Source organism: Kogia breviceps, chromosome 8, assembly GCF_026419965.1.
Source record: "Kogia breviceps isolate mKogBre1 chromosome 8, mKogBre1 haplotype 1, whole genome shotgun sequence".
Classification (NCBI taxonomy): domain Eukaryota; kingdom Metazoa; phylum Chordata; class Mammalia; order Artiodactyla; family Physeteridae; genus Kogia; species Kogia breviceps.
This window is the reverse complement of record NC_081317.1, coordinates 9,842,367-9,857,281: the sequence shown is the minus strand read 5'-3', so window position 1 is coordinate 9,857,281 and position 14,915 is coordinate 9,842,367. Positions and strand designations below refer to the sequence as shown.

At 42.5% G+C, this 14,915-nt stretch overlaps 1 protein-coding gene across 7 annotated transcripts in view; it reads right to left on the bottom strand.

Annotated features, from left to right (window-relative positions):
* Window positions 1-14,915, bottom strand: part of MAPKAP1 (MAPK associated protein 1) — a 241,452-nt gene that overhangs the window by 98,036 nt on the left and 128,501 nt on the right. For all 7 annotated transcript variants that reach the window (XM_067040726.1, XM_059073087.2, XM_059073088.2 and 4 more), the window contains one exon: window positions 14,645-14,821. In XM_067040726.1, the coding sequence (XP_066896827.1) occupies window positions 14,645-14,821 (177 nt within the window). The remainder of the gene's footprint in view (window positions 1-14,644; window positions 14,822-14,915) is intronic.

Below are 14,915 nucleotides of genomic sequence, written 5' to 3'. Positions count from 1 at the left end.
TAAATTAATAAACAAGCATTTAAAAAAGTGCACAGTCTGTGTACACTTCAGTAGTAATGTTTTAATCTACTTAGTCTTAGAAGGCCAAGCAAAATATTAGCTGAAGCGTAAATAATTACGACAAAATAATAACACTACTTATAAGCTTCTAGCCAATCACACTTGGGGGGGGGTCATCTAGAGAAGAAGAAACTGGTAAGGAACAAGTAGCCTTAAAAAAGAAGCCCATCCCCGGGTGAGGTGTAACTTCACTAAGACCGTTAACTGCAATAGCAGGTATCACAACTACTACTCACTATGCTTGGGCACTGAAACAAAACAGGCCAATTCCGAGCAGCTCATGTAACAAATGGGACCCACGTTTCCAACTATGGAACATGGGAATTGCCACAAGGTGTTTGGTTGCATTCCCATTTCCCCATAAGAATCTCAAAGCGGAACACAGCCAAAAAACATGGCAGAACTTCATCCTGACAAGAAAACTGAAAGAAAAGCCAAGCCCCAAGCTAAGCCATGGAAAAGCTTCCCAGTGGTAGGACAGGCTGGGAAGGGGCCTTAAACCTAGTTTGGACCCAACCAGGTGGCTGGCTTTCCAAGGGGGCTGGGGGCCGATCTCAAAACCAAGGACCCAATTTGCTTCCCTAATACAAAGACATCTCCACACCCCCTCCTCTCCATACTGCTTGCTGTTTAATCCTTGACATTCCATTTGTTAAAAGGCAAAAGCTGATGCTGGTCTAGCCAGCACGATCATCCATTTTAACTTGGTCAAGTTTTGCTCTCGAACAGCAGGCCTGAGAACTGTCAAGCTAATTTTACTGAACACTCTGTTACTGAATCATGCCTGAGCCCCGGCCGTTCTTTACCTCAGAAGCTGGACCCCATCCCAGAACAGTCTTTAAAAGTTTATTTTACTGATCAAAGCAAAATAAGAAATAGCTCTTTTTTAAAAACTATATTTAGGGAGCGAGGTAGTAAGTGATGCTCTGGCAAGAGTTCTGAAATGTAAAGTGCCTCGTGCATTTATAAACTTGCGGGTATTTGCTCTGGCACCAGGCCAGTGTGTGTTTGGAACAAACGCCCGTCACTCGAGTTCAGACTCGCCTTCCTCTGCTTTCTCCTCGGAAGTCAGTGTGCGCTCCATCTGTGACAATATGCTGGGCGATGGATGAGGAGGACCTAAAAGGAACACCAGTTCTTGGGGACGCGCAAGCTAGTATTGGGCTAGACCTCCCAAACTTCCATCTGTCCGCGTTCCACCTGAACTATTTTAGATTTGAGTCTGCTTGTAAATTGCTTACATTCTCTCCTAATCTGCTGCTGGCTGATAGCGTTATTTCCAACCAACACATTTATCTTTTCAGCGAAGGCAGACTAAAAGCTCAAAAGGAAGCCTTGTGTTTGGACTAACTTCCATAAATTAAAAGTGTCCTCTTAAAAGATTTTTGAACAGAGGAAAATCCCTAGTCTGTTATTTTTCTGTCATTTTACCAAAACATACCTGGGTGACAAGGTTAACGCATGTGGAGGAAATCCCTGGCACTTATCATCCACAGGCATTACTGATAAACTGTGTGGTGGAGGAATAAAGGATCACCTTCTGTATTTTTTCATTACACTTTTCTTTTGTTACAGAATACATAAATCCACTGTGGCACAATGTAATATGTATCACCATGCTACACCTGCGGACGCTTCCGAGCGGCTGCCATGTCTGTGCAGTCAGGAATGATAAGTGAACCACCCGTGAATGTTAACGATAGTGATCATTCTGAGGTAACTCGGCTCTCCATCTTCCTTTACAGCCTCTGTGCTGAAGCCAGGGTAGCAAGGTTCATGCGAGGAAAATGAAAACAACAGTGAAGGGAAGGGGCACGCTCGGCACTCGGAATGTGCCTTCGCGGTGTGCGGGATCTCACGCTGGGGCTCCGTTTCGGTGAAAACGTGCACGTTTAAAGGAGAAAGAGGTTGTGACCCACGTCCTGCGCCCTCAGCCAGACCTAATGAAAGTCTCCTCAGGTCAGCCTCGCACTCCACTCACTCCTCTCCCTCCAGACGAACGCCAACCTTGGATCTTGTCCCACGTCTACGGCACTTAATGTTTCTAAAACACGGGAGTACAGGATCTAAGTGGTTCTCAGAATCCATGTAGGTGCAACCGTTAAGTTATGCTCCCACTTAATAAATGGATGTGGAGACTTGCTACCACAATTTTCAGCTCGACTTCCAAACAGTCTGGGTTTTATGCCTCATTTCTTCATATCCAGGATTTTTTATGGGCTTTCTAAAATGTCTACGGAAATACATTCTGTAAGGGCACTTTTATTTAATGTTGGGCACCGGGTCTGAGACCGAGGAGATGATGATCTTGGGGGACCCGGGGCGGCGGGCGGGCAGGGTGCTAGCCCTGCTTCCCTTCCTCATGGCACTGCATTTCAGCCTCTGGGTTGTGACCTGCGCTGCGGATGGTCCGCCCTTGGACAGACAGGCAGATGGATGGACAGACAGGTGGCTGCAAACCCACTCTCAGCTAGGAAACCGCTCCTGCCCAGCTGCCCTCGTGGACAGACAGCTTCTCTTCTGCCAGCGCAGGGCATTCCAGGGGCACGAGCAGAAGCAGCCGCCCTTCCGCGGCTCCCAGGGTTGCCCGTGCCGGGTCCAGATGAAGCGCCCCCCCAGGGAGCTGACTGAGTGCTGCCAGGAGGGCTTCAGTCAGTTCCAAGTTAGGTCCTGTCAAGTCTCGTAAACACTGAAAAACGTATGGGCATTTTAAAAAGAGATGACTCACTTGAGGAATTCAGCTCTGTCCCGATGCAAAGCCACTCAGTTACCAGAGGGAAGTTTTTATACCAGCATTAACCTAACACAATGAGCATTTCTGCACTAAGCACTGAACAAGAGGCGGCGGTGGACAGAGAGAGAAGTAGGGGCACAGGTCCTTATCTGAGAAGCTTAGATTCTATCTATAGGGGCAGAGCTGGAATCAGAACCCAAGTTGGAAGGCAACATATTGGAGAGGAAGACACATGGGCTGGGAGTTAAATACCTTTTGGTTCAAATCCTGGCTCCATGGCTAACCAAAATGCTGTCTTAACATGTGGGAACCTCAGCCGCGTCCACGAAATGAGGAGGCCATGTCCCTACAGAATTGCCAGGAGGATAAAATAGACAATGAATGCCAAGCACCTGGAACTAAGGCTGGCAAACAGTAAAAGGGGTTTACGATGTTCCTTCTCTTGTGTTCCCCTTGTCCCAAGTCATCACCCCAAGAGAAGAGGCCCCGTTCAGCCCATTTCCCCAAAACCCCCAGGAGATATTGCTTATTTGGGGGAATGGATCTCAAACTTCATTGCTGATAATTGGTAACACAGGGCCACGAAAATGCGCAATTGGCTGGGCATGGTGGCAGCACTGGGGCACTATCAGTAAGCAGCCCCTGGCCCAGACATCAAAACCCCCCTGAAGCTCAAAGCAGGGCACCCTGGGCTCCGGTTTTAAGGTTTTCCTTTTTGAGAGAGTAAAACAGAGAAGTAGGTATGTTCCACCTCGGCTTAACTCAGCTTTGGGTGGGGATGGTGGAAGTCAAAAATCATGGTGATAATGCAGAGAAATCCAGTGAGCTTTATTAAGTGTCTGCTTCTGCAGAGTACAAGATGTTATTATTCAACAATTACAATAATAGTAGCATCTACTATCTACTGAGCACTTAGTATGTGCCAAGTGCTGTGTTAAGCCTTTTAAATCTGCGTTAACTCATTCTACCCTAAAATAGGCACTAATAAGTCATTTTGCAAAAACTGAGGCTGGAAATATTAGGGAATTTACCTGAGGTCACTCATCTATTAAAGATCCTATTTTGGATTCAGAAATCAACAATACAGTCCCTAATCCAAGTAGCACAGTCCAGTGGCAGAGAAAGACAAAGAAGCAAACAAAGAATTATAGTTCTGGGCTTCCCTGGTGGCGCAGTGGTTGAGAGTCTGCCTGCTGATGCAGGGGACACGGGTTCGTGCCCTGGTCCACGGGTTCAGCCATGGCTGCTGAGCCTGCACTCTGCAACGGGAGAGGCCACAGCAGTGAGAGCAGAGGCCACAGCAGTGAGAGGCCCGCATATCACCAAAAAAAAAAAAAAAAACACACCACAAAAAAACCCCAAGGATTTATACTTCTGCATGATAAGCACAAAGATGAAGGCAAGCTCAGAGTGCTGCCAAAACACAGGGGCACTTAACCCAGCCGGTAGGGGTGAGGGGGATCAGAGAAGCTTCTCAGTGGAGAGGTCTCAAAGCATAGCTGTCATTTAGCTCTGCATCATACTGAAAAAATGGTGGCAACACCAGAAGGCAGCAGAGCACAGCAAGTTCTAGAATAGAGCCTGCTTTGGAGTCCCAGCTCTGCCTTCCTTGGGTAAATGATATAATCTCTCTAACTTCTAGTTTTCTCATCTACAAAATGAGGCTAATTCTTAGACTATAAAATTGCTGTCAGGGCTAAATACTTCTTAAGTAATTAATGTAATACCTGTCATAAAATAAATGCTTAATAAGCAATAGATAATATATTAACTATCAGCTTTCCTTCATACAAAAAAGTGATATATAACGATGAGAAAATGACTTCAGCCAACATTTACTGAGCACTTACTTTGTTCATTTAATCCTCCCAGAAAAGGTAGGTGTTATCATCGGTCCCATTTTATAATGGAGGAAACTGAGGTTTGGCAAGGTTGAGACACATACCTGGAATTACGCAGCTAAGAAGTGGAGGAACCAGAACCTGAGCCCAGGTCAGCCAGACCCCAAAGCCTGTGTTTTAAACCTCCCTATGGCCAAGGGAGTCTGGGGGGACTAAGGGAAAGAAGAAACTTCCAGAGAGCATATCTTCCAGATTGCAACCACTGACCAATCTATGGAAAAGGTCAACTCCCACTGTAACAAATTCAGTTTGATTATAAATGTCCCAGCTCTCAGACTAACCATATGACCTACAAGACTGCTTGGAAAATGTCCTGGTTTCCTGAGCCACAGCGTCAGTTTGTGAAAGTGGGAAAAGGCTGCCCAGAGTAGCACTCCCTCCTCCAGTCCTGGCCAGTTCATAATCGTGGTGAAGACGTACTCCTTTGGTTCCCAGCCTGCTCTGGTCCCAATTCCATGCATGTTCATCTCTGAGCATTTCGAGGTAGAAAATGAAAATATATGAGCAAGAGAAAGCCTTATAATAACTGCAGCAGGCCTGCTTTAAAGGAAGTCCTTCGGGTATTTTTTTAACCATAAAGAGAGTTTACACTAGTGGGAATGCCACATTTTGTTTCCCCTTGCACTGACAAAAATTTTTTTTTTAAAGATCAAAGCGTACTGTGTGAGTATGTGATATTTGACATTGGACAAAGTACTCTTTTTCAAAAGAGACATTTTCCAAAAACATAACTCACTAGACTAATGGGCAGTGAGAAGCCAAAATGACTGCCCTCCGCCTTCTCCTTGTGTATCTTTGCCAGAGTCCTTGGGACTTGCCAAATCCGGTCATGCCTGCTTAGCTTGCTCGACTGATTGTGCCAGAAAAGAAAATAAGACACAGATGTATTTGAGCTCTTTGAGATGCCAGTAAGAGAGACAGCTAATGGCTTCATTTCGACCCTCCCCTTCCAGCTGGGCACAGGTGGGGGATAATGAGGTCCCTCTCCCTAATCAAACTCAATTATTTACTACTCTATATAACCGCAAAGACACTCACATTCAGTTCAGAATAGAAAACACACCGTGGGCTACCTCCAACCACTGCCACTGGGTATTTATAACAAACTCAAGTGGCTAACAGTTTGCCTTGGCAGGAGTTTAAGTGTGTAAAGTTTTGCAAACTGTTTCTGTTCAAATATGTCCTGCTGAAATGGGGTCCCAGGCGGGGTTCCACAACTGTCAGGTCAGTGAACTGCATAACATCTGAGAATGTATTCACCACACAGTGCGGACAGGATCTGGAAATCAAACGCTTCATTCTATCGCACCCTTCTGAGAAGCATCACAGTTTTTTCAACAGCAAGACGGACGCTGTATTAATAAACATTACAAGTCACTAGCCTGACAGGTACATAGCAGCAGCTGACAGACTCCAACACAAGCTGAGGGGAGAACAGAGGAAATCAAAATGAGACATAGTAACTAAACATGGCCAAAGGGGGTGGATCATGAAACAAATCACATTAACATCAGAAATGTGAGTCCCAAACTTTTAAGATATATAGCAACTAAAGCAACAACCCGGTATAATTTTGGGGTAGCAAAGTAAGTTGACGGCTATCTAAAATATGTGCTTTTATCGTAGGAACAAAGTTATCCTGGCACAATTTCAGCAGACAGACATTCCAGTGAGCAAAACATACATATTTAGCTTGTCTGACCTTTAAATTCTTAGAAGTATGTAATTAATGCTTTCCATCTTTATTACTTACTCCAATATTTCTGTCACTTTAAACAGACACAAAGAAAAATCTTTTCTTTTCTCTAGACAGTAGCTGTTGCCAAAAAGGAAATCAAGTCAGATTTACAAACACAAAATTAAACAGGCTGCATATGTTACACTTCCATACACGAGGACAATCTGGACAATGAAAATGTTTGCTAATACAACAGAATGGAAAGAAACAACACACAGTTGGTCCTCTATGACTCAAGCAAACAATAAATAACTAGGATAATTTATAGCCATGTTGTCAGGCCTGGTTACAAAGAGCACAGGCATCTTATTTTACTCCTTGCCCTATTTTAGCTCTGCCCCTTACCAAACTGCATGACCTTGGGTAAATAACTAGCTGTCTCTGATCCTCAGCTTCTATGTTATAAAGATAAGCTGCTTATAAGGAATAAATGAGATAATGGCTACTAGGGGCACCAAACTGAGTGTGCAAAAACGCTCATTTCTTCCCCTCACCCACACTACCTCCTCTCAAGACCACTAAGGCAATATCACATTAAGAGTACGTGAGTTTTCAAACTAATGATATATATATACTTTTTTTTTTTTTTTTTTGCGATACGCGGGCCTCTCACTGTTGTGGCCTCTCCCGTTGCGGAGCACAGGCTCCGGATGCGCAGGCTCAGTAGCCATGGCTCACGGGCCCAGCCACTCTGCGGCATGTGGGATCCTCCTGGACTGGGGCAGGAACCCATGTCCCCTGCATCGGCAGGCGGACTCTCAACCACTGCGCCACCAGGGAAGCCCCTAATGATATCTTTTCGTAACTGTCTGGTCACTTAGGGTGTATTATGGAGATCTCATCAAGAATGTATACTAAGACCACTGAGACCCTTTTTTGAAAGGCCCTCATACGGGAAAAAGCAATGAATCTAGGGCATGCCTCCTAAAAAAGCAGCTAACCTTTCCCTTTATGCAGAGCCAAGAGAAGCCACAGCAGTCTCTGGGAGCTCTCTGGGCCACACTGATTGAGGCAGCCCAGCTTCTGGTACAAGATCCTCCAACATTATCCTCCCGTGCTCCATTTCCCAAGTAGCAAAATCCTAACTGGATTCTATTTGCTCTGCAGCTCTTGGTTAAAATGATTCCTTTCCCATATCCGCCTGACATATTAAACATTTTAAGTAAAACACATATATAGGAGGGCAATTTAATTAACTGACTTCTGATCTAGGAAGGTTCTGTCCGTTTTATTGTTTTTGACTTTTCTTCCCTTAAAGCCCTTCTTCCCCACCCCAGAGTAGGATCCCAGTGTGAAACATTAATGTCAACACAATGTAACGCAATGGCATCACCCCAGCTGCTTTTGTCATTGCCACTTTTAAAGTCAACTCAGTGTCACAAATTCTGATTGAATTAGTCCATATGCTGCGGGATGGGAAGAGATGGACAATGCAAGCTCCTCTCCTGTCCACTCCAAGATCTCACTTTCATTTCCCCTTGTCCTACGGTGTCTAAAGGCCTTGCCGTGGTCATTGTTGGCAAGGAGCACTTCTTCAGATGCTGAAAACCAGCTAAGATCCAGCTCTTAACTAGTATTAGGGGCCACCCCCCCATACCTCTCTGTCCCCTACTTCTCCCTTCCCATACTCCTGACAGCCAAACAACTTCAATGCTTAGGCTCAGAGTAGCTACTAGCAGTCGGCAAGTTAGGGACTCCTGTTTATATACACCTTTGTTCTGTCCCAAATCAATCAAGAACAGTGGCCACCTTAGAAAACCGCTTGCTGATCTGGTAAAGGAGGCCGTGTCCACTAACAGACTCCTAATTTGCACTTGGTTAGAGTAATCCATTCTCCTTCCCCTAACGACAACTCTATTTCCAGGGGTTTCCTGGGGCCCAAGGGCCTGGGAGAGCAAAACCAGCCTAGCCCCAACTCAGTAAGAACATCAAAAGGTATCCAGCTCCACACTCATTTCCACAAAACACTTTTCCAATTAGGGATTCATTTAAGTTAACTAGCTCCTGTTTTTAAATGTAAATCATTATATAATGTAATACGTCATTATCTCTGCATGATGGAGAAAAGAGAAATTTGAAATTTTCTTTTATATGAAGAAACAGATTTTCTAATTTTTCTATTTTGTTTTCCGTAAGATCGTACGGAAAAACCCGAACGAACTTTTGGGCCAACCCAATATGATGCACATGTATTAACTGTGCAATAAAAAATAACCCAAAGAAAAGTTAAACCCCATATGCAACTTAGTGTGAATTATTCAGGCTGTTAAATCTCTGATAAAAATAACAAATAGCAACTACATAACACTTCCTACACACTAGGGTCTGAGCTAATTTTCTCATAGCAGCATTTCCTACCTGAGGTTCATGGACCCCCCTAGGGTCAAAAAATGCATTCACAGGCTCTCTTGAGTTTCAGAATTTAAAAATTTTGCTTTTAGTTCAATGAAAATCATGTACGTATGATTTTCACTTATACAGATAGATAAATAGATGTATATATAATGACTTATATAAGCAATAGACAGATAGATATGGATATAGACCATTCCTAGTCTTCCATGTTCCTCATTCTCCATCCAGCTGGGGGAGCCCTGAGTCACTGCTTGGAGGAGAAATACCCAGGAGAGCCACCTGACCTTCATTAGACAGATGTGAACAAGAAATAAACATATAATAAAGCCAGGGTCAACCAATCTAGCCCATGTCCATTCATTTACGTATTTTCTATGGCTACTTTCGCACTATGATGGCAGAGTTGACTCACAGAGACTGTATGGCCTGCAAGCCTAAAATATTAACTATCTTGTCCTTTATAGAAAAAGTTTGCCAACATGTGGGATAAGCTGGTGAGATCTGGGGGGTTGAGTATCCTAGCAGCTGGTTATTTAACATCAGTAATAGACTTAGAAAGGCCAAATGGCATCAGTGCAAGCTACGTGCCAAAACAGCTTGTTGAATAAGGAAAGGTGACAGGAGAAGTGTACACAAGGCTCTTTATGGAAAAGACTTGCTGATCTCTGAAGAATTCATCCCCTGCAGTATGCAAGTCACACTGTGCACAGGACAAATGAGGCAGAGACCCCATCTATGAACAGAACTAACTGACAACAGCAGAAAGTAAGGTGACCCATCATCCTGGTTCACCCAGGACTGAGTGGGGTGCTCTTGGACTTAGGACTTTCTATTTTAAAACAGTTCCCTGGTGGGGAAGGGATTCCGGGCTTAGTGGTTAGGATTCGGGCTTTTACTGCCGTGGCCCGGGTTTAATACCTGGATGGGGAACTGAGACCCTGCAAGCTACGCGGCATGGCCAAAAAATAGAAAAAAATAAAACAGGGAATATCCTGGGTAGGACTGGTATAAACTGGTCATCCTAGCAGAAATGTTCTTTATTTTTCCAATTAAAAAACATTTAAAATTTGGGTGGGGGGGAGTGCACTATAAATCAATTGGCCCATTAAAATAATGGACTAGTACCTAAAAATACATTCATTGTTTAAAAGGATAAATAATATGATAGCCTGATGTTTCATATGAAAATCAGAAGATTCAAGTTGACAAGTAAAACAATTAACATCCATTAAACCCCACATCAGTGATTTAATTTCAGCAAAACATCATCTGTTGCATTAAAGTTGTTAATTTTTATTTTATTAATGTTATAGCTTTATTTGCATTTAATTTGTAATTTTTTTGGATTGCATAAAGACATAGAATTTATAGCTAGAATTTTACATTTGTATGTGTTTAAGTAACATTATAATAAAACAAATTTGGGCAAACATTGAAGTTTCAGGAGAATTAATTTTCCTTTAAAAGAGGTCTGTACATTACTTACATTTAAGAACATTCCTCACGACAAATCCATGAGGTAGTAATTACCATCCTCATTTACAGATGAAGAAACTGAGACCACAGTCATGGAGCAAGTCACTAGTGAAGCTGACACTTGAACCCAGGTTAGCCTAAGTTCAAAGGCTGTGCTGCCTCATTTGGAGCAGGGAAAAATTGTATATTGGAGACTCCTGGTTGAACGGTATGAGGGCCTCTGAAAAACAGAAGGCAACCTGGGGCTTCATGGTATTCAAAAGGCAAAAACAGGGCCGTACAAGAGGTTAAGTGGGCTCCGAAAGCAAGGTGGGGCAGAAAGCTTGCCCAAGGGCCCCCTTCTGCCGAGCAGCCCGCAGACACCTGAAGGTTCATTCGTTCATTCCTTCTCTAGGAAGCCCTGTGCTAGGCGCAGGGATGGTTTAGGCAGTAATGCAAAGATGGTTCAGGCGGCAACGCGAGCGATGGGCAGCGGCACATGAAGCTTCGCTCGCTCGCCCGCCCGCTGCTCACCTCCTGCTGTGCGGCCCGGTTCCTAACAGGCCGAGGACAGGTACCAGTCCGCAGCCCGGGGGTTGGGGACCCCTGTCTTAAAGGATGTCTGCCACAGAGGACGTCTGCAGATCTCCAATGTCCACCCCTGTCCGTGTTCAGTAAAAGTTATTCCAATTCAGCCTTTACTCAATCGCTCTATTTACTCCATTACCACCATAGTAATGGAGCTATGCTGGGTGTTGTGGGGCACTAAGGATCCCGTTCTTGCCCTCAGAGGATTTTTATTAATAATAACAACAATTGCAGCAAACACTCAGATAATGCTTATTTAGGCTAGGCACTGTTCTAAGTGCTTTGCACATATTAATGCATCCAATCCACACAACAGCTCTATGAGAGAGGTATTATTACTACCCTCATTTAACCGAGCCGTAGAAAAGTCAAGTAATTCATCTGAGATTTCACACACACTAGTAAGGGCAAGGTCAGAATCGGCACCCAAGAAGTCTGGCTCCAGGGGCCACCATGCTCTTGAACTTTGGCCTTAAGACAGTGGGATTCACTTGAATGACTAGACCAATACTTGATTCCCCTACCCACATCCCCACCATCAGCAGGGTGTTGGAAGAAACATGGACTTTGAAGTTAGGCATGGGGTCAAGTCCAGGCCTGAAAGCAGTACTTCCCAGGCTCAGTTTTCATGTCTCTAAAATGGTCATAATAAAAGCTGGGCCATTTTCAGATTAAATGAAATAACATACACATAGTTGGCCCTTAGTAAATACTAATTCACTTCCCACTGTCAAATCTAGCTCCTTCTTCCTGGTTCAGTGCAGTGTCTATGCGGTCACTTCCTGCCCATTCTCCACTGGGAGAGAGATGCAAGGAGGAAAGGGAGGGAAAGAAGAGAAGGAGCAATGGTTTCACTTCTTTTGCTGGCACTTCACTCCCTGAAACTTTGGATGTGTCCCTGGAGATTCCTAAAGGTCTGCTCTGTCCTGCATTTGCAGGAGACATTTTTTCTAATTTAGAATTTAGACCAGAAAGGTGAATGGGAGGTTGTTGAAGCAAAAACACATACACAGGGCAAATGGTCAGTAATTTGTACTATTTCATCAGACAACTGAGAAAACGAAGAAAGAGAAAATGTACTGACATTTGTTCTAAATGCTCACATACAAAGATTTTACTTGACCTTGTGTTTTCAGAAACACTCCAGACATGTTGAATAAACTCCTGGACTTTAGAATAAAAAAAGGATTGACTGTGGTGTGTGTGTGTTTGGGAGTGAGAGTGCAGTGATGGAAGTAATTCAGGAAAAAAAAAAAAAAGTATCAGGTTTAAAGCAGTTGTTTTCCCATTCTCTCTTCCCGTTCTCTGGAAGGTAGGGTTCACAGTGAGACACTGTGAAGCCTTAGATGCTTCTATTGAAAGCATTTTCTATTGAAAATCACTGATATTAAAGATCTTGTTTGAAAAAGGACTTTCAGATCAAAAGACTCCTATGATCATACGTTAATATTTATGTAGTAAAAATTATGTGCTAATGAGAACAATTCTTCTAGTGATTTATTAATAAACAATAGAATTTCAAGCAGAAACTACTGACATTTCATTATATACATCTTTTAAAGTAAAAAGAAAAAACTTCTAATGACACCTTGTAATGGTAAAACTGAAAAGATGGTTTTATGAATTTTATTTGTAGCACTGTAATAGATACCTCTTCAGAAGGCTATATATGTCAATACAAAGCGAGAATCTGAAGATGTTTCTACCCTGATCAATAATCCTATTCACAGGGAATTATCCTAAGGAAGTATTCAACAGAAATAAAAGGGATATAGATAGGGACTATCATTATAGAATCACTTGTTAAAACCAAAACAAGAAAACCATCTAAACACCCTCTGACAGGCATCCATTTCATCTGTACATTTTTCTGTTGCATTGCTCATCACATTTGAATGATCTGTTTGACAACTCTCCCCCCACTAGACAGTAAGCTCCATGAGAACAGGGGCTGTCTCTGTCTAGATTTTTTTGAAAAATTAAAGTACTACTTTATTACATGAGTTATTTTATATAATACGAACATCAATATAATTACAATTGTAAAAAAATTTTTATAATAAGGATGAATTGATTTTCAGATTTCCAAATCAGAATCAACTGTACATTTACACAGAACTGTCTTTGCGTGAAGTCCAAAAAGGAACAGCATAAACATGAGGGTTTCTGTAGCCCTTTTATTTTTGCTGATCAACAGTTTGTTAGAAAAGCAGCTGCAGGTTTTTACCTAAGGTCTGAGACATTACATAATAAATGCAGATTGCAGGAATTAAGAACAGATATCAAAATATTTGTAATATAATGTTAAGTAAAAATAACACAATATGTACGCTAGAACTGAAACTGTAATATATGTACATGTGGAAATGATTATACAAAAATGAAAATAATTATACTGGGATGAAGGAATCATTGGAAAACTTTTAAATTACTTTAATATTCTTTAAAGTTGTTGTTTTAGTGTCTCTGAAATGTAAAAAGGAGGAAAATATGTGATGTTTTATATACACCAAACTTGATTTCAGGGTAGGGATGAAATGACAATAATAAAGCTTGAGGAGCCAGCCACCCCTGGCTCACTCCCAGGCACACAGATTTCTTTCTTTGGTCAAGGGTAGAAACACCCAAAATACTCATATATCATAGGTAACATAATCCTATTTTTAGTAAAAACCTGAAACAAAGGCAATATGTTTTTAAAAGATGGGGGAAAGTCCTCTAAAGCAATCCCTCTTCTGGACAGTGAATTTGCTGGTTACTAACAGCAGGGGGTGCCAAAGGGATCGCTATTGCTCCCAGGAGATGGCCAGGAGTGGGACTGTCACGGCCTCTGTTAGAAGACCTTAAGCTGAGAAAACGCTGCAGGTTTTCCCCTAATAACCAGGACATATGTGTAAGACTCAGGTGCTCTACAGATGTGAATGGACAAAAACTACATTTTTATTTTAACTAACTTCTAACTGATACTTAGCATCTCCTTGAATTATGAATGCGGTCAACAAACCACAGTCATGTGAGCAGTACTGGTGACTGTCATGAACAGAAACCACAGATACCATCATAGCACATTACAATTGTTGCAGACTTCTCAAATATCATTTACACTTACCACTACTTTGAAACAAGAGACGTCAGGAGTTACTGTTAGACCTGCCTCTGGATCTTGTCATTTAACGTATTAACAAAGTCAGTACATATTACTATATTACAAATTTGTTTAATAATTTGATAACTATTTAAATATAATGGAATTCTTTCATACTCTTGTGAATTTTACTCTCTGCATTTACGAACACTTTTCTGAGAAGGGCTTCTGTAGGCTTTACCAGACTACCAAAGGCACAGGAAAGATGAAGAGCCTCTGCTCAGTCTAATGGAAGGCAACTAAGAAGAAAAATCAAATTTGATTTGAACCAAGTTGGAGGGAAAAAGAAGTATTTTAAGTCACAAAAGAGAAGTGGCTGCAATGCACATTTTCAGTTTGGATTCCTTAATGAGAAAGAGGGAAACCCCAAATTTGTCCTTCATAGGCCCCAAAGTACCCCAGTATTTCCAGAGGTCTGGTTCCTAGACATGACATTCAAGATATACCTAATACAATTTGCTACTGCAAAGCAGTCTGCATTTAATCCAGGTGCGGAGGCATAGAATACAATGCAAATGTTGTCCCCAACATCTCTCTGAAAGTAATCACTATATGTTGACTCTCCAGATACCAATTATCATTCACTTGATGAACAAAGCCAAAATCAAATCCAAAATACTAGAAGGTAGAGGTGAGATACTGAGATAAGTAACAGAGTCAATACTTACATTCGAACAAAGAGCGACTCTTTGGATGTCAGACCAGGAGATGAATACTTTTCAACCAAGGCCAAAGTACTGAAGCCAAACTTATGAATGGGCTCGTTGGAATCCAGTGGGGGGAAATCTGTGTCAACCTCCCCATCATCTTCGGCAATATGCAGGCAGTAGGCACTGACATTGTCACTGTAAGAAAAACCAAAAAGGTAAGTGAACACCAAGGTGAGGGAGGGACGCGGAGACCGGAAGCTACGGTGTACGGCAAACGGGGACACTACTG